The sequence below is a fragment of the Pelodiscus sinensis genome, chromosome 4 (genome assembly GCF_049634645.1).
Source record: "Pelodiscus sinensis isolate JC-2024 chromosome 4, ASM4963464v1, whole genome shotgun sequence".
NCBI lineage: Eukaryota > Metazoa > Chordata > Testudines > Trionychidae > Pelodiscus > Pelodiscus sinensis.
In genome coordinates, this window is record NC_134714.1 from 112680504 (window position 1) to 112704312 (window position 23809).

The following is a 23809-nucleotide window of genomic DNA, read 5'->3' on the forward strand; positions in this document are numbered from 1 at the left end:
CTCTGATGCAAAAACTCTTGCGTTTAGAGTATTTGCACTAAATCTTACCAGTCTAGACGCAGCCAAAGGCTATTGGTGGATGGCTCAACTCCCTCTGAATCAGTAGTAAACTTGTGTACCAGAAATTCCTCCTCCTAGCTGAACAACATATTGCTGAATTGCTGCACTGCTCATGCTACTCAGGGTACTTTCTGGACCAATGAACAGTTGTGTCCCTTCAGTTCTCTGACATAGGATACCTTTTACACTACTGTGCTGTGAGAATTGTCACACCACACCTGGTCTGTTGATATACACCTCCAGCATTCAACTTTTCCCCGTTATACTGCAAGCATGATACAGCCAGCTACTCTTGAATGACATGGCAGATCAACATCAACACATTTCTAGACCCAGATCTTCCCTAAACAGAACATCTTGTATGATCATGGACAATACAGGCTCATATAAAGTCTGCCATTTTGTTGATATACAGAAATCCTATTACACCAAATACAGTTTGCCAAACACACTAGTTTAATGTAAGTTTATTAACTACAAGAAATCAAGTGATTATGTGTAATGAGGACTAAGTCAGACCAGATTACAAGAAAGTAAAACTAATCTTTAATAAACTAAATGAATTTAAAGCAAAGATCTCTCACTGCACATTACAGCAGTCGGAATTCCTTTTACTCAGAATCCCTCTGTCTCTTCTCCTCCTCCCCCCCAGTTCAATGCTGCTTTGTTCTTCAAGGGTCATTGATGCCATGAATAGAAAGAAAGGAATAATTTGGGGTGTCTGAGACTCATCCCAGCTGAGGCTCAGGAGGCAAAAGGCTGTGGACCGGAACCCTAAGCTGTTTCTTTTTCAAGATGTAGTTTTTGCCTTCATCCTCTTTTCTCTCACAATGGCCACTTACCCAGGTGAGAGTCCATTTTATTTCTGTTGACACATGGCAGAGGCATCAGCTGACTTTTGTCTCTGGCACTCATTTGTCACTCTTCCTCAAACTCAACATGTTTCCCACTGCTTTATTAAATGGATTTAAGAACACAAATCTACATAAAACTCAAAGATGCTTGGGACAAACTGCTTCATGTAAGCTATCAATCTCCATGTTTGAATCCCCTGCATCTGTTTATCTAATCTTGGTGTATATATCCCTCTTGTGTGGAATGCTTTAAGGTTTTTAAATGTGTGAATGAAAGCCATCACGGATGTTACTCTCACTGTCCTGATGACCAACTGTTAAACATTCTCTTTTAAGTCTTAGCAGTGATTGGTCTGGGGAAATCACATGTCCAACCCAACTGGCCAGTGACTTCCCGTGTAAGATGGGAAGCTTTAAAAACAATAGGGAAATAGGAGTGCTGGGTGTTTGATGGGCATACTCAGGGGAATGAACCAAAGGCCCCAGGGAAAAGGAGATTTTTCTGGTTTGAAGGCTGAGCTGTAAAAGAAACTGTTCAGAGTGAGTTTATAATGAATCTGTAACAAGCTTGTACTGAAGTTTCAGTGTAGAATTAGCTAAGCATTTTTTGTTATTTTGAGTTTGTAATCTACTTTGCCTGTTTTCACTTATTACCACTTAAATCCTACTGCTTATACTTAATAAAATCACTTTTATTTTCTATCAAACCCAGTATAAATAATTATTACCTGGGGGAGCAAACAGTGTGTGCATTTTCCCTTTCATTGTCAAAGGGGGCGTACCTAAATAATTCCTTTGAGGTTCTGATCCCAGCTGGAGAGTGTTATCCCAGGAGGCAGGGCCCTAGACCGCATTCTCCTTGGCCCTGAAGAGATTCAGTGTCTGCCTTGCTTCTCCGGGGGGGTGGGGGGTGGAGGAGAAGCATTGATCTCAACTGGGGGAGACCAGGTGAGATGGCCCAGCAGGACCAGGCGGTGAGAAGTTCCAGAGAGCAAGGAGGTAAGTGCCAGTGGCCTTGTCAGAACTCAGGGAGGCACCCCCAAGGGATCTTCTGTGACCTCACTCTGTGTCTTTAGTAGTATACAGCAGAATCGCTAAATTTACATACACTATTGCCACACATAGTTTATTAGGACAATAATCAGTAAATTGTGTTTTCAAATGAGCTCTCATCAGGCATACTTTGTGTATGGTTTATCATAGTCTGGAAAAAGGAATGAATGTACATGCACAAGGTGTCAAACCGTCCTTCAGAGAAGATTTAACACAAAGGTCTCGCCTATTTGCCATCCCTGTAGACACCAGGGCAATTTACACAATTGTAACCAACGATATTAACAGTTGTGTGCTGGCTAGATTGAGGCCTAAGCAACTTTATTAACTTGCATACACATTCTGCTGTTACTTTTTCACAACTAAATTTACCAAATTAACTCTAGGCAGGTAATTGTAATGTCCAATGTTGCATCTTCAATGTAATACCCACAGACCCTGGTCATCTCCGCATGAGCTAAAAGCCAGCTGGCTCTTTCCTCTTGGCTACAGCTGAAGAGCAAACTCATTGTTCTCTCTGTAAGTGGTCTCGGTGCAACTAGATGGGACAGGACATTACACCCAGAAGGTGTGTGGGTTACATATCCAGTGTACATATGACTTATACAGGCCACCCCAGGAGTGCCTACTCAATTTTGCTCTCACAATAAGTTGAACTGTTTTTGAAGTTTTTATTAATACTCAGTGATATTCCTAAGATCTTTGGAAAAGATAAATTCTAGATAAAAGGATCTAGATAAGCTTTGTCGATAAGCTGTTCTCAATTTACTATATATAGTGGGGTGAGAAAGTGACGGCCCATTGGCTGGCTCCAGCCTGCCAGACCACTGGATCTGGCCCACAGACGGCCCAATCCGGCCCAGAGCTGCCCTGATGGCACCCTCAGGCACAGAGCAGCCAGCTGCTTCAGAACAGCCCCCCACCACTTTAAATGGATGGCTACTACCTGTGCTCTTTGCTCCGGGTGCTGAGGGAGGAGGAGGCTTCACAGAAACCAGCCAGTGGGAGCTGAGAGATTTTGGTAGGAGTGGGGCTGCAGCACGTGAATCCTTCCCCTCCCCCTGGTGCTTGGAGCAGACAGCCACAGGGAGCAACCAGCTATTTTGACCAGCCTGGTGCTGCAGCAGGCAGGAAACCTGACTCAGGATCCTGCAGGGCTGCTGGCCAGGAGCCATCTAGGTATGTGCCTCCTAGCCAGAGCCTTCCTTTAGCACCCCAGTCCCTCCCTTCCCCCAACTCCCTGGCCACCTTCAAAACCCTCTACACCTCCCTCTTCTTCCTCAAGTCACAACTCTCTCCCGGATCCTGGACCCCTTTGTATGTATCCCTCCTTCAGGCCAGAATCCTCTCCAGCACCCAAACTCCCTACATCCCAAGCCTCTGCTCCAGATCACAACCCCCTCCTTCACTCAAACTCCCTTTCAGACCCCACACCCTCTTCTGAACTCCAGTTCCCTATCTCCAGCTCCCTTCTGCACCCAACCTCTGTCCCAGACCTTGTGTCCCCTTGATAGAGAAGTGTGTCTCTTGAGCACTTACCAAAATATTAGCATGGTCCATGTATCAAAAATTATTGCTCTCTCCTGATATATATGCTAATACGTATCTAGAAGCAAGATTTAAGCATACATACTACAGCTTTACTATCAGAATTGTCCCTTTAGCTGCTACAAAAATATAGTCATGAAAGATGGAAGAACTGAACACAAAAGGAGGAAAACAAAATTCCAGAAAACTGCAGTCAAGTGGAAACATTTCAAAGTGAAATGTGAAACAAAATGCCTAAGCCAGGTTACTTAGTCTGCTGCACTGTGCACAACTGTAGAGCGTGCAATTTCTGCAAAATGGACATTTTAGCCATGTATTTATTTTGGTAACACTTTATTCCATCTTACTTATTTTCCCACGCTCCCATCTATTGCTCTATTGTGGACTGTTCAGCTTCTGGTGGAAAAAATAACTTTCTCTACATTCTACCATAAACATTACTGTATTTCACCAAAATGGTACAAACCACTGTACTAACACTATTGTAAATGGCAATGTTTGGTATAATTTTCTAGGATGCTGCAATGATTAAAAGGCTATTGCCATCTCTGAGCCAGATTCCTATACCCATACTGAGGGTGTGTCTAGACTACCTAGTTTTGTCGACAAAAGTGGACTTTTGTCGACAAAACTATACCAGCGTCTACACTACCGCTGAGTTCTGTCGACATAACGTCGACAGAACTCAGCAGTTTTGTCGACGCTGGTATACCTCATTTTACGAGGCATAACACCTTCTGTCGACAGAACTCTGTCGACAGAAGGTGTTATTGCCTGTAACGTTGCGTCCAGACTACGGAGTTCTGTCGACAAAGCAGCTTGCTTTGTCGACAGAACTCAATGTGTCTGGACGCTCTTTGTCGACGGAAGTTTTGTCGACAGTATCTGTCGACAAAACTTCCGTCGACAAAACGCGGTAGTCTAGACGTACCCTCATACTGAACAGTACCTTATTCCATAATTAGTTCCTCTGAGTTCCATTTAGGGTTGCCAGGTGTCCAGTTTTTGAACTGGATAGTCCAGTATTTGAGCTTTCTGTTCAGGAAACAAATTGAAAAAATATAAATGAGAAAATATACATGTCTGGTATTTTCTAAATAAGAGGTAATGTAGATTTTGATGTAATGTCAAGTGTTTCCAGTATTTTGGTTGAAACCATCTGGCAACCCTAGTTCCATTCACTATAAGCATAGGTAACAAAATTCAACCACAAGAATTAAAGAAAAGCCATACTGGGTCAGAACAAAGGTCCACCTAGCCCTGCATCACATTGTCCATCAGTGGCTAATGCCACATGCCCCAGAGGGAGGGAACACAATGGGTAATTATCACATGATCCCTCTCCTGTCATCTTTTTACAGACAAACAGAGGCTAGGGACACCATTCCTACCCATCCTGGCTAATAGCCATTGATGGCCTTCACCACAATGAATTTATCTAGCTCTTTTTTTTAACCCTGTTAAAGTCCTAGTCTTCACCACATCCTCTGGTAAGGAGTACCACAGGTTGACTGTGTGCTGAATGAAGAAAAACTTCCTTTTATTTTAAACCTGCTGCCTATTAAATTCATTTGGTGACCCCTAGTTCCTATATTATTGAAACAACTATATAACTCTTCCTTATTCACTTTTTTCACACCAGTCATGATTTTATAGACCTCTATCATATGCCTCCCTTAGTTTTCTCTTTTCTAAGCTGAAAAGTCCATGTCGTTTCAATCTTGCTTCATATGGGACCCCTAACAAACCCCTAATCATTTTTGTTGCCCTTTTCTGAAACTTTTCCAATGCCAATATATCTTTTTTGAGATAAGGCGAAGTACTTTTTTGAGATAACACATCTGTTTGTAGTATTCAAGATGTGGGCATATAATGGCTTTATATAGAGGCAATAAGATAGTCTCTGTCTTATTCTCTATCCCTTTTTTAAAGATTCTTAACACTCTGTTTGCTTTTTTGACTGCCGCTGCACACTGAGTGGATGTTTTCATAGAATTATCCACAATGACTCCAAGATCTCTCTCTTGAGTAGTTGTAGCTAAATTAGTCCCCATCATATTGTATGTATAGTTGGGATTATTTTTTCCAATGTGCATTATTTTACATTTGTCAGTATTCAATTTCCTTTGCCATTTTGTTGCCCAATCACTTAATTTGGTGAGATCTTTTTGAAGCACTTCACAGTCTGTTTTAGTCTTAACTATCTTGAGCAGTTTGGTATCATCTGCAAATTTTGCCACCTCACTCTTTCTCCCTTTCCATAGATCATTTATAAATATGTTGAATAGGATTGGTCCCAGGACAAACCCTTGGGGCCACCACTAGTTACCTTTCTCCACACTGAAAACTTATTGTTTATTCCTATCCTTTGTTTCCTGTCTTTTAACCAGTTATCAATCCATGAAAGGACCTTCCCTCTTATCCCATGACAACTTCCTTTACTTAAGAGCCTTTGGTGGGGGACACTGTCAAAGGCTTTCTGGAAATACATTATATCCACTGGGTCCCCCCATCTACATGTTCGTTGACCTCCTCAAAGAACTCTAGTAGATTAGGAAGGAATGTTTTCCCCTTACCTTCCCCCAACAATTTATGTTCATCTATGTGACTGACAATTCTATTCTTAACTATACTTTCAACTAATTTGTCCATTACTGACGTTGCCAGGATCACCTCTAGAACTCTTTATAAATATTGGCATCCTGTTAGCTATCTTCTAGTCATTAGGTACAGAAGCTGATTTAAAGAATAGGTTACAAACCACAGTTAACAGTTCCGCAATTTCATATTTGAATTCTTTCAGAACTCTTGGGTGAATGTCATCTGGTCCCAGTGACTTGTTACAGTTAAGTTTATCAATGAGTTCCAAAACCTACTCTCATGATGCCTCTATCTGGGACAATTCCTCAGATTAGTCACTTAAAAAGAATGGCTCAGGTTTGGGAATTACCCTAACATCCTCAGCGGTGAAGACTGAATCAAAGAATTCATTTAGCCTCGTCACAATGACTTTTTCATCTTTGAGTGCACCCTTAAGCATCTCGACTGTGCAAGGGCCCCACTGGTTATTTTTCAGGCTTCCTACTTCTGATATACATAAAAACATTTTGCTATTTTAAAGTTTTTGGCTAGCTGTTCTCCAAACTCCTTGTTGGCTTTTCTTATTATATTTTTACATTTAATTTGACAGAGTTTATGCTCTTTTCTATTTTCCTTACAAGGATTTGACTTCCACTTTTTAAAATATGTCTTTTTATCTCTCACTACTTCTTTTATTTGGCTGTTAAACCACAGTGGCACTTTTTTAGTTCTCTCATTGTGTCTTTTAATTTGGGGTATACACTGAAGTTGGGCCTCTATTGTGGTGTCTTTGAAAAGTTTTCATGCAGCTTGCAGGGATTTTACTTTTGTAATTGTACATTTTAATTTCTGTTTAACTAACCTCATTTTTGTGCACTTCACCTTTCTGAAATTAAATGCCACAGTGTTGGGCTGCTGAGGCATTTTTCCATCACAGAGAGATTAAATTTTATTCCATTATGGTCACTTTGTAAAAGCCCTTTGTAAATAACAAATAACTGCTACTTACACAACCACATTACTCCTCTAATAATAATATATTGCAGTTAAAAACAAAACATTCAAGTAGTTTGTGAACAGATCTCCCAAAACCAGTCTGCCATGCTGCTTGAGTCTTTTACCTTTCCAGAATCTGTTGCAGGCTCACCCAGTTTCTATTTTGAAAGGCTAATTTAGTCCCCTAGCCAACTCCAAAAACGTTTCTCATTGCAGGCTAAAGGGAAGTCCAACAAAACAAATCCAAAATTAATCCAGTTTTACAGTCCAAGGTCTCTTGTGTCATTTTTTACTACTGGACTTCAGCCATAGGCCTTTGGTGGTGACCAACTAATAGCTTCTGCTCCCTTCAGATTTTCCCCAGGCTCTGGCTTAATAGCCCCAAAACATCACCAAATCCTCAGTATTTTAACCAGCCCTGTCATCCATTGAGACTTTTCCCCAAGATTCTTCCAAAAACTTCCTAAGACCTTTGATTGGAGAGACCCAAGATCTGTGCAGCTGGAATAACCCACCAAAGGTATGTCTACACTACAGGACAAAGTCGAATTAAGATACGCAACTTCCGCTATGTTAATTGTATAGCTGAGATTGAAGTAGCTTAACTTGGCATTTGGTGCTGTTTACACTGCAAGAAATTGAAGGAAAAAACACTCTTCCTTCAACTTGCCTTACGCCTCATGAAAGCAGAGTTACCGGCATCAGCCGCATTGCCCCTCTCACTTCAAATTAGCTGTCTTAACTAGATTGCTAATTCAAACCCTGGAAGATCAACAATGGCAGCTTCAATCTTCCTCTGTAGCATGGACGTACCCTTGCAAGAGACCTCCCTAGTCTCTACCTTAGGGTGCAGCTACACAGCAAGGCTTAACTCGAAATAAGCTACACAAATTGAGCTATGTCAATTGCGTACCTTATTTAGAAATAGCTTGTTTCAAAATTGGGAGCATCTACACAGTACTTGTTTCCAAATAGAGCACTCTTCCTTGGACTTCCCTTACGCCTCATACAATGAGCGTTATAGGAGTTGGAGTAAGAAGTCTTTCAGCTTGACAGTATTTCGACATTATTTCAAAATAACTGCCTGCTGTGTAGATGCGGACTAAGTTATTTTGAAATAACATTAGTTATTTTGAAATAATGTTGCTGTGTAGACGTACCCTTAGTGAGGAAAGGGAATGCTTTATATTTCTGCTTCCTTTCCCAGCAATCATTGCTGCCCAGCCTACAACTCCCATAGTTTAGCTCAGGAGTAGCCAACCCATTAAATGAAAAGAGCCGAAACAGCAGCGGAAAAAATCAGAAGAGCTGCACCAGAATTATTTTGTTTGAGCAATTTTTGTTGAGCAAAAAAACCAAAAACACTGCCCTGTTAAAAGACAAGGCTTTTTGGCCACATCAGGGTCCCGTCGGCCGCCGCCATCTTGGTGACACCATTTTGAATCACCGCACTGGACGGCTCCCCTGCTCCAGTGAGCACAGGGAGCTGGGGGCTGGGGACCATTTCTAGGGGCGCAGGGGCAGCTTCGCGAGTCGCAGGGGAGGCTTTGCGAGCTGTACTTTAAGGGGGGAAGAGCCACATGCAGCTCGCAAGCCGTGGGTTGGCCACCCCGGTTTAGCTGCACAAGCTCCAGAAAGTTTTATTTGTAGGCTGAACAAGGTAGAGGTTTAGAGCTTGACCCTGAAACCCTCTTAAAGTGTCAGGTTACACTTGGGCTATGTCTAGACTGGCATGATTTTCCGCAAATGCTTTTAACAGAAAAGTTTTCCGTTAAAAACATTTGCAGAAAAGAGCGTCTAGATTGGCACGGACGCTTTTCCGCAAAAGCACTTTTTGCAGAAAAGCGTCCGTGCCGATCTAGACATGCTTTTGCGCAAAAGAACCCCAATCACTATTTTCGCAATCGGGGCTTTCTTGCACAAAACAAATCTGAGCTGTCTACACTGGCCCTTTTGCGCAAAAGCTTTTGCTCAAAAGGACTTTTGCCCGAACGGGAGCAGCATAGTATTTCCGTAAGAAATACTGATTTCTTACATGAGATCGTCAGTGTTCTTGCGGAAATTCAAGTGGCCAGTGTAGACAGCTGGCAAGTTTTTCCACAAAATCAGCTGCTTTTGCGGAAAAACTTGCCAGTCTAGACACAGTCTTGGTGATTTACCTGTTCTCTTCATTCCCTCTGGGCCACCTGGCACAGGCCATCATCAGAAGACAGGATACTGGACTAGATGAATCTTTGTTCTGACCCACTATTGCCATTCTTATATTCTTCAGCTATAAGTTATTCTCATTCTGCTAATGGGATAACTACATTAAAGAAAAAGTTAGATGCTTTGATACAGTCATTTAGTAAGTATCTGACATAGCCAGAAGAAGAACCAAGCAGCCCTATCTCCCCAACTCACACTCTTAATAATTGCAATACAACACCCTTCTTCCCAATTTCTCATTCAAAATAAATATGATTTATTACACATCTAATATTATTAAAATGTATATATTTACTTTCTTTCACTGTTAGGAAAATACTTCAGAAAAATAACTTTCTGGTGTTTTTTATTTTTATTTTATTTTATTTTATTTTTTTGCTTTGTTTTGGTGCTTGAGAATCCCTGTAGCAAAGGGTTGAAACAAAAAAAGTTCCACAATTTTGCTACTTTGCCTCTTAGGAACAGCTGGGATATATTATTATGAATGTGTTAGGGTGGTCAATAGCTGATCTCATTGGGACATATCACTTTTCAGCATTGGGGATACAGTGACAGAAAGAGATAGTACAGAGTCAGAATGATATTAACCCTAATCAAGTTTTCTGTTTAAAACAAAATAGATTTTTGGGGGTGCAGGTACAATTTGACCAGAAGATCTCCTCTTTAAAGGCATAAATACTTTTCAGATGGAAAAGTGGGAACTGTTGAAAAATGACATTACATAATTAAAAAGAACAAGTAGTCCTGTGGCACGTTAGAGACTAAGAAAAAAATATGAGCTTTCGTGGGCAACACCTACTCTTCAGATGAGCAGAGACAGTAAAAAGATAAAGAGATAATTAAAATGAATAATTTATAAAGAATCACATTGAATTGTTGTATGAGCAGGAATTCAGAATTGGAGCACAGTAAATATTTTAATTTTATGTACTATGCATGAAATAGAGGCCCCACTGAAGTCAAAATGAGCTTTGCCCTTGACTTCAGTGGAGCCAGGATTTCACACTGTTTATAACTGCAGAAAGGGACCTAATTGTAGGCCAGATTAGACTTGTTTTAAAAAATATATATTTTATTAAGTACTACTCTGTTGTGGGCTAAGAATCACCTCTTGCTTGTAGTTAGAATCCTTTTTGTTCCAATGTTCATTGAAGGCATAATCCTGAACACTTTGCCCACCCAAAACCTTCATTGAAGCCAATGGGAGTTTCAGATGTACATAACATGACAAGGTCAACGATAGTGTATGTGCTACATCAGATGAATTAAATTAATAACTTACTTAGATCAATATAATTATTGTCCATTTTCTGACATTTTAAAATTATTTCACTTCTTCTGAAATACACACAAAAATACATTAAATATAACATTGTCTCATAATATTGCTGAGTATGTTAGTGAAAACTCAACAATCTCTTACTTGATTGGTGGATTACTTTCCACTAAAGTGGAAAGAACTAACCAATCCATGAAACCAGCAAAGTAAGTTCTGAGTTGAACTTGGGTTGTGTCTATTTCAAATATTTGTTATTCTTTTATGTCAAGAACAATGTTAGAGGTCTGACAAATACACACATACACAGTTGTACCCTTCCAAGCAGACACACCTAAACAGTTTTAAAAACTCATTTATAATTTAATTACCATCATTTTGTTTGTTTATTTCGGGATTCAAGGTTATTAAATTCCAGTTAATAATAACTGCAAAGACTTGTGCAAGTACCCTAGCCCTGTGGGGAATTTTTATCTGTGAAAAGTTAAGTCTTTTCAGGATTGGCCCCTTTAAAACGGAAGCAGAAATTAAAGACTCCTAAATTAGTAACCAAAATAATTAACATCAGCTAAAAAGCTAGAAATAAGTTATACTCTAAATCCCAAGCAATGCATTCTAAACAATATATTATGAACTCTGTAAAGGGATTCAAAGGGTTAGCTGTGTTAGTCTGTAACTTTAAAAACAATGAGTAGTCCTGTGGCATCTTAAAGACTAACCAAAATATATAGAACCATGAGATTTCATGAGCAAAACTCACTTCATCAGATGAACTGGAGTGGAAATAACAGAAACCAAGGGACATATATATATATATATATATATACGCACACACAGGCAGTCCCCGGGTTACGCACAAGATAGGGACTGTAGGTTTGTTCTTAAGTTGAATTTGTATGTAAGTTGGAACTGGTACATATTGTAGGGGAAACTCTAGCCAAACATTTCTCCAGAGCTCAGTTTTATTCTCCCACACCTCACTTCCCTCAGTCCTTTATTCTCAAGCTGAGGTGTCTGCTGAGAAAAGCCGCTCCGCGTCTCCCTGGTCTGCTGGGGGGAAGGAGCTAGTGCGGGGTTGCCTCACCCCATTTGTAAGTAGGGATCCGATGTAAGTCGGATCCATGTAACCCGGGGACTGCTTGTATAACAGAAAAAGTATCTGCTAATTAACCTATGTTAATGGGGCTAATTAAGTAGGTTGGATGCCCCATACATAGCCTTTAATGTGGAAATGTAGATGTTAAAGGCAGGAGAAATTGGCCCTGGATTTGTTTGGTGCTAACATTTTGTTCTAAGGGCCAAATTCTGCCAACTCTGTTCATCTCAGTAGTAATTTACTCCAGACACTGCACCACTGAAATGTCTGGGGGTACGTGCACAGCTAGGATACATCTACACTGAGGCACTATTTTAGGATACTAATACTAATCTGCATCTTGACAGCATGCCCATTATTTCAAAATAGCTTTTGAAATAACAGGCACACTATTCTGATGTCCCTGTAAACCTTGTTCCACGACAATTAAGGGACGTTTGAGAATAGTGATTTATTTCAAAATTTGGCGCTGTGTAGACTCGATATATACTCAAAATAAGCTACATAATTTGCATAGCTCAAAATGAGTAGATTATTTGAGCTAAGGGTGCAGTGTACACCTCCCCCCCCCCCCAGACAGTACTTAGTATGAGTGAACACAGGTGTCAGATTCTCTCCCTAACGTGTGTCTACACTCCACTGGAACTCGAAATAAGCTATGCAATTTGAGTTACGCAAATTGTGTATCCCATTTCAATGCTATTTCGAAACAGCTTACTTAGTCATTTGGTGCGGTCTACACAGTGCCAAATTTCAAAATAAAGCACTATTCGGAAACACCCCTTACTCCTTGTAGAAAGAGGTTTACAGGGAGGTTGATATAGCAAGCTTGAAAAAACGGGCTTGCCCTAAAGACGCAGGATAGCCAGTATCCTGAAATAGGTTGTAGACTTACCCTAAGTATTTTACTAACAGATGCTCTTAGGTGAACCGTAAGGTGGAGTGCAAATCTACATGCCACACACAACAGGCCATGTCAACCACCGCTGTTGCGCTATTACACTGAGGCGATAGCTTCAAATAGTTGCGAACTCACTCTCTTAAGGGGCGTCTGTACTAATGCAGTAAGCTTACTAGAGGAATCAATTTGGCCCTGAAATATAGGACTGCAATTAACCACTGCTAGGACACGTCTCCCACTCCAACAGGGGGCCTCCAGTGCCGCTCCAGCACTCCCCCACCCACGCACACAGCTGTTCCGTACGGTCTGGACGTGGCCCCCGGCTGGCCACGCTTGCAATAGCTCTGCCTGGGCTCGGCACACGCTGCCCGGCGCCAGCGGGCTCGGGGCACGGCAAGGCGCGCCCACCCCGGGAAGCTGGCGCCATGGGCAGGGTGAAAGGGTGAGTCTCTTCGCTCGCCTGCAAAGCTGCCCGCGCCCCGGGCGATCCCCACGACACGGGTTTCCTCTGCAGTTACGAGCAGCGCCACACGCGAGGGCTGCAACACGCTCCGGCCGCCGCGGGCCATACACCGCTGGAGAGGGCGGCGGCGCCCCCTGGCGGGCTAGCTGTGCCGTCGGGGACGCTTTTAGCTTTCCTGGTTGGCCGCTTATGGATGGTGAAACCCCCCCTGCCCGCTAGCCTGGTGGGACTCGGGGGAAGTTTCTAACCAAGCTCTCCCCGCGGAAGAGGCTTTCTGCGCCGGGCCCGGCAGGACCAAGGCTCCGCTGGGCAAGGCTCTGTCTCCACCTGCTGGCTCCTTCGCTGGCGTCTGGCTCCCCTCCTGGCTTTCTTCTGCCTCCCTCCTTCCCCGGACTTGGCGGGAGTGAGCCCAGGAGCTGGCGGCGAGGCAGCTTCCAGGAGCGAGCGGCGATGCTCCGACCCCAGGGCCCGAGCGGGAGCAGCAATCAACGCCCGGGACCGACGGCCCTTGCCCGCAGCGCCAGGCATTTCCCGTCCCTTCTCTCCCCCCGACAACACACTCCCCTCTTCTAGCTTTACACCTGGTTTTTCCGGGTGTTTCCGCTCCCGCGCTTGATCAGCCTGGAGAGGGTTTGGGAGCGAGGGGCACAGATCCTGGCAGTCTGATCAAAAGTCCGCGGGAGGGGAGGGGGGAGAAAAAGAGGGGACTGGATTAAACACTGGGAGGGAAGGAAAGGCGTGGTGGCCGCCGCCTCCTCTTTCTGCAAACAAGTCCACGTCCGAGAATTGCAGTGATCCGTAATGACAAGTTGCTGGTTAGACTCAGAATCCCACAAACCCCACGTAACGCCTTTCTGGGTCAAAAGGCTGCAGTGGGACACGAATCTAGAGCTAGTCTAATGTACGGCCATGAATCATACAGCCACCCTCTGGCGGTGGGGGAGAAGGTTAGCGATGGGCAAGGCCAGATGAATGCAGTTTGAAAGTACCACGCACTCTACCGCCTCCCTCTCCTCCCCACACAGACATTTCCTTTACTGAACGGTCCCCTCTCTCCAGTTTTCTCTTAAACAAGCTTTTATTCCTGGTCCCTATTCCCACAGCATTGCACACTGTAAAAAGCAAACCCGAGCCAGTAACGAACAAATCCATTGCATCTTCAGATGGAAGTCGAGGATCAATTGCAGTATCTCCTCTTTTCGAAATGGGGAAATGACAAGTGGGCAGCCACCAGGCTGGTCGGCACAGTGTCCAGGAAAAGGCGGATCTTTTACAAATCAAACTCAAAAGCATTATTATCTGGCCAGAGACATGGCAGAGCAGGGTCTGGCATAAGGTAAAAGGCATTATTATTACAACGGAGTCACGTCCGTTTAATGTGATGTGAAGGCTAGGTGGAAAGTTTTCGACCCATTCGATGTTTTCTGCTATCAGACCACAAATTAAGTCAATCAAAGAAAATTATTTAGAAGGAAAAACGCAGATAATATAGTAATCCTTTTTACCTCCAGACGGTTTCTCGGACTCCTTGAAATCAACGGAACCCGATTCCTAGATCCAAAATTACACAGAATTTTTTTTTTCATTTTTGAAAACGATTAGATGGGAAAATATTAGGTTCCTAGGAGAGAAACTAAAGGCTGGAGAGAGAAAGAGAGGGGGAGCATAGGTGTAATCCTAAAAACAGCATTCAGATCACTCGCACTTCCTGAAAAACAAATTACAAGAAAAAATATCAACCTGCAACGCGAAACTTTATTTCCATTTGAACGAAAAAAACGGTTATTCATATATTTAGAAGAGGGACAAAATTCACTTACAAGCAACACCGACTCAATACACCTACCACCATGAAAGATATATATTTAAATGTATGTATATTCCTGCCACTAAAGGAATTATCAATAAGTTGGTTCTCTTGTTTTATTGTCTTGTTTCTTAAACGCTGAACGGAATAGAACTTTTGCAAAGTTCAATACAAGAAATGAGAAATATATTTCTCTATCTCAGTAGTCAATGGTTTAACAGCAAAAATCTTTTGCGCTTAGCAAAGCCTCGGCAGGGAAGAGCCCAGATCACAAACTGAATATAAACCGTTTGTGTTTATTTTCTTTTCAGTATTATTAATGTAGAAGCCTTTACATGAAAAAAACCAATAATAACCTACAATCTTTGCATAAATACGTAAGCCCCTAAATACCATTAGAACAAGGGTGAGAACAGGAGCGCTCATGCAGAAAAGAGTTAAAATAAAGATGATCCCACTGTGACGCTTATTTTCTGGCTGCAGTTTGACATTTGCAGAAAGTTTCCTACAACTTTTGCCTGACAAGGGCTCCAGCTGCCCTCCAATCAGACGCGCCCCCCTCCCTGCCCACCCCGTCCAAGACCCCAGCCACTGCCTCCTTGGGACTAAGGGATTGGCCGGCAGGTGAAAGGGAGCTCGTCCTGTAAGAATCCCCACCCTCCCTCGAGCAAGGCTGCGGGATAAATAAGAGTCACAAATTGTGCTATCCGGATGGGCACCAGGGGAGGGTAATTCAGTGCCATGCCAAGGCTGAGCTGAACTGGGGAAGGGAGACAATCACCAGCCAAAGCTGAAGAACTCTTGTGCCCAAGCCTAGGAAAGCGTCTCTCTCCGAATTAACTGGAGGCCGTTGCGTGAGAGCGGCTCTGTTAAAACTCGGGGGGGACATTCAACTACATTCATCTGGCGGCTGGGAAATAATCTCCCCGGTTCAAGCTCGGCTGGGTTCCCCGGACGCTCTGCCCCTGCCCGCCCCGCCCCTCGGCTGCCCCCATGGACTTGCTAGGCCCCATGGAGATAACGGATGGCTCCCTCTGCTCCTTCTCGGCTGCCGACGACTTCTACGATGACCCCTGCTTCAACACCTCGGACATGCACTTCTTCGAGGACCTGGACCCGCGGCTGGTGCACGTGGGCGGCCTGCTGAAGCCGGAGGAGCACCCCCACCACCACGCGCACCACCACGAGGACGAGCACATCCGGGCGCCCAGCGGACACCACCAGGCCGGCCGCTGCCTGCTGTGGGCTTGCAAAGCCTGCAAGCGGAAGACCACCAACGCCGACCGCCGCAAGGCGGCCACCATGCGCGAGCGGCGGCGCCTGAGCAAGGTGAACGAGGCGTTCGAGACGCTCAAGCGCTGCACCTCCACCAACCCCAACCAGCGCCTGCCCAAGGTGGAGATCCTGCGCAACGCCATCCGCTACATCGAGAGCCTGCAGGCGCTGCTGCGGGAGCAGGAGGACAGCTACTACCCGGGCCTGGAGCACTACAGCGGCGAGTCGGACGCCTCCAGCCCCCGCTCCAACTGCTCCGACGGCATGGTGAGTGCTGGGGCGGGGAGGCGGCGATGCCCCCAGATCCCTGGGCGCGGAGGCGTCCAGGACCTGCGGGCCCTGAGATGGGAAAGGAGCCCCCCCCCCCCAGAGCCGGCCCCCTAGGAAAGAAACGGGAGTCCCCACGTGTACCCGGACTCTGGGATGGGAGATGTGACCTCCCTCCTGTACCCTGATCCGGGGGGGGGGGGGGGGGGCTCCGATGTACCCTGGTCCCTTGGAGGGGAGATGTGGGGGCGCCTCTGGGCGGGGAGTCCGTCTTCCAACCCTCCCCTCCGCCCCCCGTGAGCAAAGTGTCGGATGGGTTCTCTGGGAGAGGAGAGCCAGGGACCCCCCATTCTCCTGTGCCTGTTGCTCTTATCTCTGACCCCTGCAGAGACAGACCTGGGGCGAGTAGCTAGGATCTGCTGTGCCATAAACAAACGTGGGATTCATAGGAGGGTTGGTGAGAGACAGGGCTGTTTTGTGGCCTCAGTCACAGTGGGTGCTAGCACACTTAGATATCAGCAAGGAGATCTGGGGTCCTTATGAGTTACCCCTCTGCGGACATAGGGGCACTGAGGTTCCTGATCACCTGGGAGTGCAGGGCTGGAGATGTCTGTCTTGGGTTCCATGTTCTCTGACCCTTATAAGGGGAACTGGAGGGCAGGGAAGCTCCTGAGCCAGGTGCAGTGACACGGGGGGAATCTCATCATCTCATTGTACAACTATGGTTGGCCCTGGCCTCCTCTCCTACATCCTAACGCAGAATACCTCTGAGTTGGGAATCACAATAAAATGTTTAGACACATTGGGACAGAGGGCAGTTCTCAGAAGGGGCTGGTCCTTTCTGTAACTGAATATTTGAAGGAAGGGATTTATGTACAGAATCCCTCCTCAAAATACAAAATTCTCTTTTTGTGGTAGGATCCCTATCGTTATGTGTGTGTGAAAAGTACCAAAGGTGAAAATAAACCATTCCAGGCAGGATGTTTTCCATATGAAATGACAATGGAAATAAATTACTGGTGGGGGAAAACCTTTAAAATATTATGAGTTAGGTTCTTTCCCCACCATCTCTCTTAAATCAAGGACCAAATGTTCTGTACCATAATTCAAAGATACAGAGCAATCCCTCATTACAATGTTTTGAATGTTTCTTCCATGAGTACAGATATGGCAAAAATCCTTGCAATAATATAAAATATTCTGGATTTAGTATCTTCCCAGAAATGTTGTTTTCCCTGATTCAGGGAAGCTGAAAATTCACCAGGAACTGGGGCTAGGGCACAGACCAAAGACTGAAATATGAACTGAGATGTGAAAATTCTGCTTCTGAACTGGTGACATGCTGCATCCATTGTTTTCTGGTTTCAGTTAGAGTACAGTGGACCCTCTTGCAGCTCTCGCAGGAGGAATAGCTATGACAGCAGCTACTACACAGAATCACCAAATGGTGAGTATTTGTCTTAATGCCCAAGACAAGTGTATGAAGGTAGAAACTCTCAGTAAACTTTGCCTGCTCTTTCTGTCACTTATGCTCAGCAAACTCCAGAAGGAAAAACTCCCCAGCAAGCTGTGGGCAATGACACAGGACACCTCCCCCCCCCCCAACTGTTTCCGTATGATTCTGTTTGCAGATGTGGGGAAATCCTGCACATGCATTTCCTGTAATAATTATAAATCCTACACTATGCTTTGGCATGAATATTTATCCCTGAAAATGCTTCAGATTTTAAATTGCTTTGCAACAGAGACTGGCCCACCCAAAATCTTATCCAAACTTTGGAGAAGTTCTCATTTGACTCCAGAGCAGCCAACCCCCTTTCTTTAGCGAACCAAAACCCTGGCTCCAAATTCCTTCAGGCAGGTAGTAGTTCACATCCAAACTTTGAGGCATGGGCCCTTCTCTAACTTTTCAAGTTCAAATATTATCTCTGCTTTTTTAGTGATTGGCATCTCTCAATAATATATATTTGGTATATATTTCCATTGAATCTTTATCTGCTCAGAGCCATGCAAGGCTGGTGCTCTGGAAGAACTACCTCCCCTTAGCATTAATTACGCATTGGGTTCATTGCTTTTTTTCCCCCCTCTTTCCTTAGATCCAAAACATGGAAAGAGTTCAGTTGTCTCCAGCCTGGACTGTCTATCAAGCATTGTGGAGAGGATTTCCACAGATAATTCCACCTGCCCAGTGCTGCCCACAGTGGAAGGTGGAGCTGAAGGCAACCCCTGCTCACCCCAAGAAGGAGCTACCTTGAGTGAGAGCGGAGCCCAAATCCCCTCTCCTACCAACTGCACCCAGATTCCCCAGGACACCAACAGCAGCAACCCCATCTACCAAGTATTATAAAGTCAGGTCCAGCTGCACTGCTGTGCAAACATAAACTGCTTCATGCTGCAAGCTCCAAGACTTGCCTTGAAAAGACTTAAGTATTTCTTTTTCCAGTTCTAAAATCTCTCTCAAAATTCCTTCAAATGTTTAATTTTTCAAGCCTATATTACTTCAGAATACACGCAATTATTTATTGATTGTTGAACTAAAGCTATTTTATATGTCTAGAGGTAAAATTGCATAGCACAAGATGGCCAATGTTTATAATCTGTGCTTTGGGGCATGGGAACCTGGCTCTTGAGTTCTGGTAACACTTCTGAAAAGAAAAAAACCAGATGAACTGCAGGAGTAATGACATGAGACTTTCTTATTGCTATCCCTAACTCTGCCCAAAATAAGGTTGTGGACCATTTTTTTAATACTTTTTTTGTATAATTGTAAATAAGAGTTGCTTTGCAAAAAAACCCCACCAAACAAAAATACAAAAAAAGGAATTAAATATTTAATGTTGCTTGGTTTGTCGTGCCAAACTTTAACTTTATATATTTATACAATGTGGTTGCCAAGAATGTTTTCAACAATATTCTAAATAAAGAACCTTATTTATAAAACCAGTAGCATTATCCTGACTTTCCTTAGAGCTTCTAGAATTACGACCACGTTTAGGAGTGGTGATCTGAATGCTGGGCAGAAGGGAGATTAAGGCTCTGATTCAGCAAAGGAATACAGCCATGTCCCACGGAGTCCAGATGTTGTTGCCTTGACATGCTTTGCTGGAGTGGGGTCCATTTTCTTGGTATCCTACTGAGCAGCTTTCTTACCTATTTCTTCCTTAATAATCTGAGATTATTATGCGATCTATATAGAGCCAGACATACCTGGCACTTTATAAGCATAAAGACTCATTTTCTGCTGCAAGGAGTTTACAATATAATGGTTCAATCTCATGAGGCACTGTATAAGAGCTAAGTACTGTAGAGAAGCCTCAATTCCCCTGGAATCAAGAGCATTCAGCACCTTGCTGAAGGTGCTCAGCACCAATGCAGAATCACGTACCAAATTAGCAAATGACTGTGTAGAAAAGAATTTATGTTCTAACTCTAAGATGGCATCTTGAATTTGAATATTCATGAGCAGCAGAAAATAAATGGAGCTATAGAGCTCAGGTCCATGCCTAAGTCCAGGCCTGCACCTCAGCTTTACCTAGGGCCAGGGATGATCAGATTTGAGGGTCCAGACTTCACACAAGTCTAAGAAGTGAAAACTGGATTTGAGCTTTCCCTGTCTTCAGAGGTGCTACACTCCAGGAATCTGGTTCTGGTTTGGAGCCCTCTCTAAAAATAATCAGTGAACTATGTCTCCTTCAACATGTGGAATCTTGTGAGTTTGCCATGAAAGTTACAGATTTACATCAGTAAATTACCATTAGCTCACATGTGCACACTGGGCAAGAATAACCAACTGCTCTAACACAACAAAAAAACCCATTCTTTTCATATCACTGATTTATGCATTTATTTTAACATTAAATAAAACCTTTAAAAAATCATATAAGCAAATGACCGTGTGTTCTACGCAATTCAGTAATGGGGCAGCCATTATGTTCTCTGAGAATCGCATAAACGTAAACTGTGCAGGCCTCATCTCTTCAACAGGAAGGTGTGGAATAGCCACTGAACTGCCTCCTACTTCCTAGTCCCCGCTGGTCCGCTGAGGAGATCCCTCAGTGAGGACCAAGTCGCACAGGGGAGAGTGGGTACTTAGTCCCATGGTGGATAGAGCGATGCATCACCCCCTGCACCGCCAGCACTGTGGAGCCTACCAAAAGAGGTGTGTTCCGAACCCTCTCCCACCTCGTGGGGATCCCTTTAAGGCCTCCTGAGGACAGCAGCCGCTAGGGGAAATGATTGGAAGCATGAATCAGACATGGGAGGCAGTAAACCAGTATGGAGGCACACATAGATTGCCTGCCACCAACATTAGGTGACCTCCATAACACAACAATGAGAGAGCAACTTTGGGAGAGGCACCTCTGGAAGTTTTCCTCCACACTAGTGCCTTCTGTTGGCTTTACTGTGGGAAGGGGTGATTCAGCCCACAGAAGTTAATACTGCCCCTCTATCTAAGATGTTCTTCCTTTAAAATAGGGGTGAGGAACCTCAGACCTGGGGGCTGGATGTGACCCCTGGCGTGCCTAGCTCTGAGGCTCAGTGCTAGTGCTTCAGCCACCCACCTGCAGGGCTGGAGCACACAAAACCTACAAGCCTGGGCCCCCCTAGGCTCTGGTGTGTGAGGGGAATGTGGGGAGTGTCTTTCTCCTTCTCAGTCAGGGGCTTCTCACTCGTGTGTGGCCCCTGACTGATTTTTCTGTGAGTCAGTGGCCCCCGGCCCAAAAAAGGTCCCCCCCCGCTTTAAAAATAAAACTAAATGGACCTCAAACTGTTCTCATTTACACCAGTATAAACCATTTACGCAGCAGAATGACACCAGCATAAGTTTGATCAGCCGCAAACTTATTTATAAAGATCAAATACATTGATTTAAGGACTACTCAAGTGCCCAATGAAGTCAATGATTAGACATTGCCTTCAATGGACAGTGGCTTGTGCCCATAATGAAAAAGATGCCTTGCATGATATTATAGGCTTGTCTCGCCACACACTTGCAGGCTGGTAAAAGTGTCGTGGATGTAATTTTATGCTCATGTAAATTGAAGCCCATAGAAGTTTTGCCTGCACAGAAAATAGACACCTACACACATTATTGTTATGAAGCTTGGGCCTGATTCACTACTGCCTTACTCCAGCTTTTCACCCCAGTCCATTCAACACAACAGTGTTACCCTGATGTAAAGCTGGCGCAGCACAGTGGTGAAACAAGCTATTTCTGTTGGCCAGTGTGCACACAGTTCTGTGTTTCGGCTTGTATATCACATTTCACTTATTTATTTTAGCAATCCAAGTTTCCACATACTGACGTTAATGTTGCAACAGAGAACAAGCACTTAACACATCCCAAAATAGAGAGACAGATAAAAACGAAAAATTATTCACACCTTTTCTATGCAAGGCCTCATCTTTTTCTCCACTGACGTCAATAGGGAAAGGCAAATTGACTTAATGGGAGCAGGGACTTGGTCAACAGGGCACTGATGCATGTAAATATACATTTTAAGGCTTATTTTATGCTCAATTTTAATTTAACTAAGGAATATTAAAGAGAGATTAATTTCTCCCACCCTGTTTTGAACGGTAATACACATAAATGAAATGGAAAAACTTAAAATGTGTGTGGGTCAAATAGTGCTCTGTGTTACATTGGCGCACCAGTGTTCCTCCGGGAAGTGTGGTTAGATAGATTTTGTCAGAAGTTTCAGATCTAGATTCAAAAACACCTCAAAGTTATGGCTGTTTAAGTCTCAGGAATGGATTTGGGTTTGCTCAGGAGAGAGGGGACATAAGCAAAAGTGAGAAGTAGATAAAAGTGGGGGTCAGCATTTTCAAACTTGCATGCCTATATGTAGGCTCCTAAATCTACACCTCAGAGCTACATTTCGCAAGGCATAGGACACTCGAACCAGTGAAACACATAAGCACATGCTTAAAGTGAAACACATGATTAGTTCCACTGAAGTCAATGTGATTATTCACATGCTTAAAGTTAGAAATGAGCTCAATTGTTCCTCTGACTCAGGCCAATGCCTTCAGCATCTAGCAGAGTTGAGATCCTACCTAAAAGTGACCTAATTTTCAAAAAAAGATATCGAGCACTTGTAGCTCCCATTGACTTCCATGGGGTTTCTTGGCCTGAGAGTGATGTAGACCCACCTATGAAAAGCGGGCCAAACTTTTGAAAGCAGGCTAAACTTTTCTCTGAAAGGCCTGCGTAAAGATTTAAAGGCAGGCAAGATACAGCCCAAAGGTTGAATCCGGCCCACCAGGCAGCCAGATCTGATCCACAAGCTGCCCCTCCAGACCCTCAGGCACAGAGCAGCCAGCCATTTCAGAAAAGCCCCATACCACTTTAAGCAGCTGGCTGCTCCCTGTGGCTCATTGCTCTGGGTGCCGGAGGGAAGGAAAGGGTTCCCGTGATATCCTCCACAGGGCCAGACCACAACATTTTGGCACCTGAGGTGGGGAGCTCAAATGACGCCCCCATGCCACTTTTTCTCCTGCCTGCCTGTTATGTCTCTTGTGCCCTCCTTCCTCCAGCACAGCACACCACCATCTCTGTGCATCTAGAGCAGAGAGAATACATATGTACCAGCAGCACACAATTTTCTACACTCTGGGTCCTAGTGGCGCCTCACTCCACCTCCCCCTCCCCCCCCCACTGTTTGGTACCTGAGGCAGCCGCCTCAGTTCGCCTCATGGTAAGGCCAGCCCTGATCCCACACCACAGCAAAATCTCTCCACACCTATTGGCTGGAAACTGGGAGCAGAGAGATTTTGTTGGGAGACAGGGGCAGTATGTGAAGCCATTCCCTTCCCTCTGGCGCCCGGAACAGAGAGCCATAGAGAGGAGCCAGGCATTTTGAGCAGCCCTGGGCTGTGGCAGGCAGTGAGCCTGCCTCAGAGTCCTGCAGGACTGTTGGCCAGGAGATGCCTAGATAAGCACCTCCTGGCCAGAACCTGTCTCTGGCACTCCAGCCCCTCCTTTCCCTCCAACTCTCTGCCCTAGACCACCCCCCCTCCCTGCTCCATGTCATCACCCAAACCCTCTGTACCTCTCACCCCACGTTACAACTCACTCCCAGACCCTGCTAAGGATGTTAAGTAGCATGTAATTCACTAATCGAATAGTCAATAGGGCAGCACTGCCCCTTTGAAACACTGCCACAGTGTTTCAAGGGGGCACTGGTGCATGGAGCCCAGTCTCAGCTAGGGATGCACAGCTGATCCCAGGCTCACTCAAACTCAGAGGGCACCCCTGCTGGCTTCCAGTACTCCTATTCTAGTGAGGAGTAAGGGAAACTGATGGGAGCATTTGCTCCCATTGGCCTCCTGTTGTGGGGACACGGCCAAGCTCAGCTTAAGGTAAGCTGACTCCAGCTACGTATTTTACATAGCTGGAGTTGCATACCTTAGCCAAGCTGC

General features: G+C 44.5%; 1 protein-coding gene across 1 annotated transcript; it reads left to right on the plus strand.

Annotated features, from left to right (window-relative positions):
- The first annotated feature begins 15503 nt into the window (after positions 1-15503).
- MYOD1 (myogenic differentiation 1) lies at positions 15504-19327 on the plus strand. Its single transcript, XM_075928089.1, has 3 exons — positions 15504-16384; positions 17753-17831; positions 18481-19327. The coding sequence occupies exons 1-3, from the start codon at positions 15836-15838 to the stop codon at positions 18729-18731; spliced, it is 879 nt and encodes a 292-aa protein (XP_075784204.1). The 5' UTR covers positions 15504-15835; the 3' UTR covers positions 18732-19327.
- The last annotated feature ends 4482 nt before the right edge of the window (positions 19328-23809 follow it).

Bases quoted from the DNA above. Each gene is read 5' to 3' on its own strand.
- MYOD1 (XM_075928089.1), top strand. From the start codon at position 15,836: ATGGACTTGCTAGGCCCCATGGAGATAACGGATGGCTCCCTCTGCTCC. The intron at 16,385-17,752 runs GTGAGTGCTGGG...TTCTGGTTTCAG, and splicing joins CCAACTGCTCCGACGGCATG to TTAGAGTACAGTGGACCCTC. The intron at 17,832-18,480 runs GTGAGTATTTGT...CTCTTTCCTTAG, and splicing joins CTACACAGAATCACCAAATG to ATCCAAAACATGGAAAGAGT.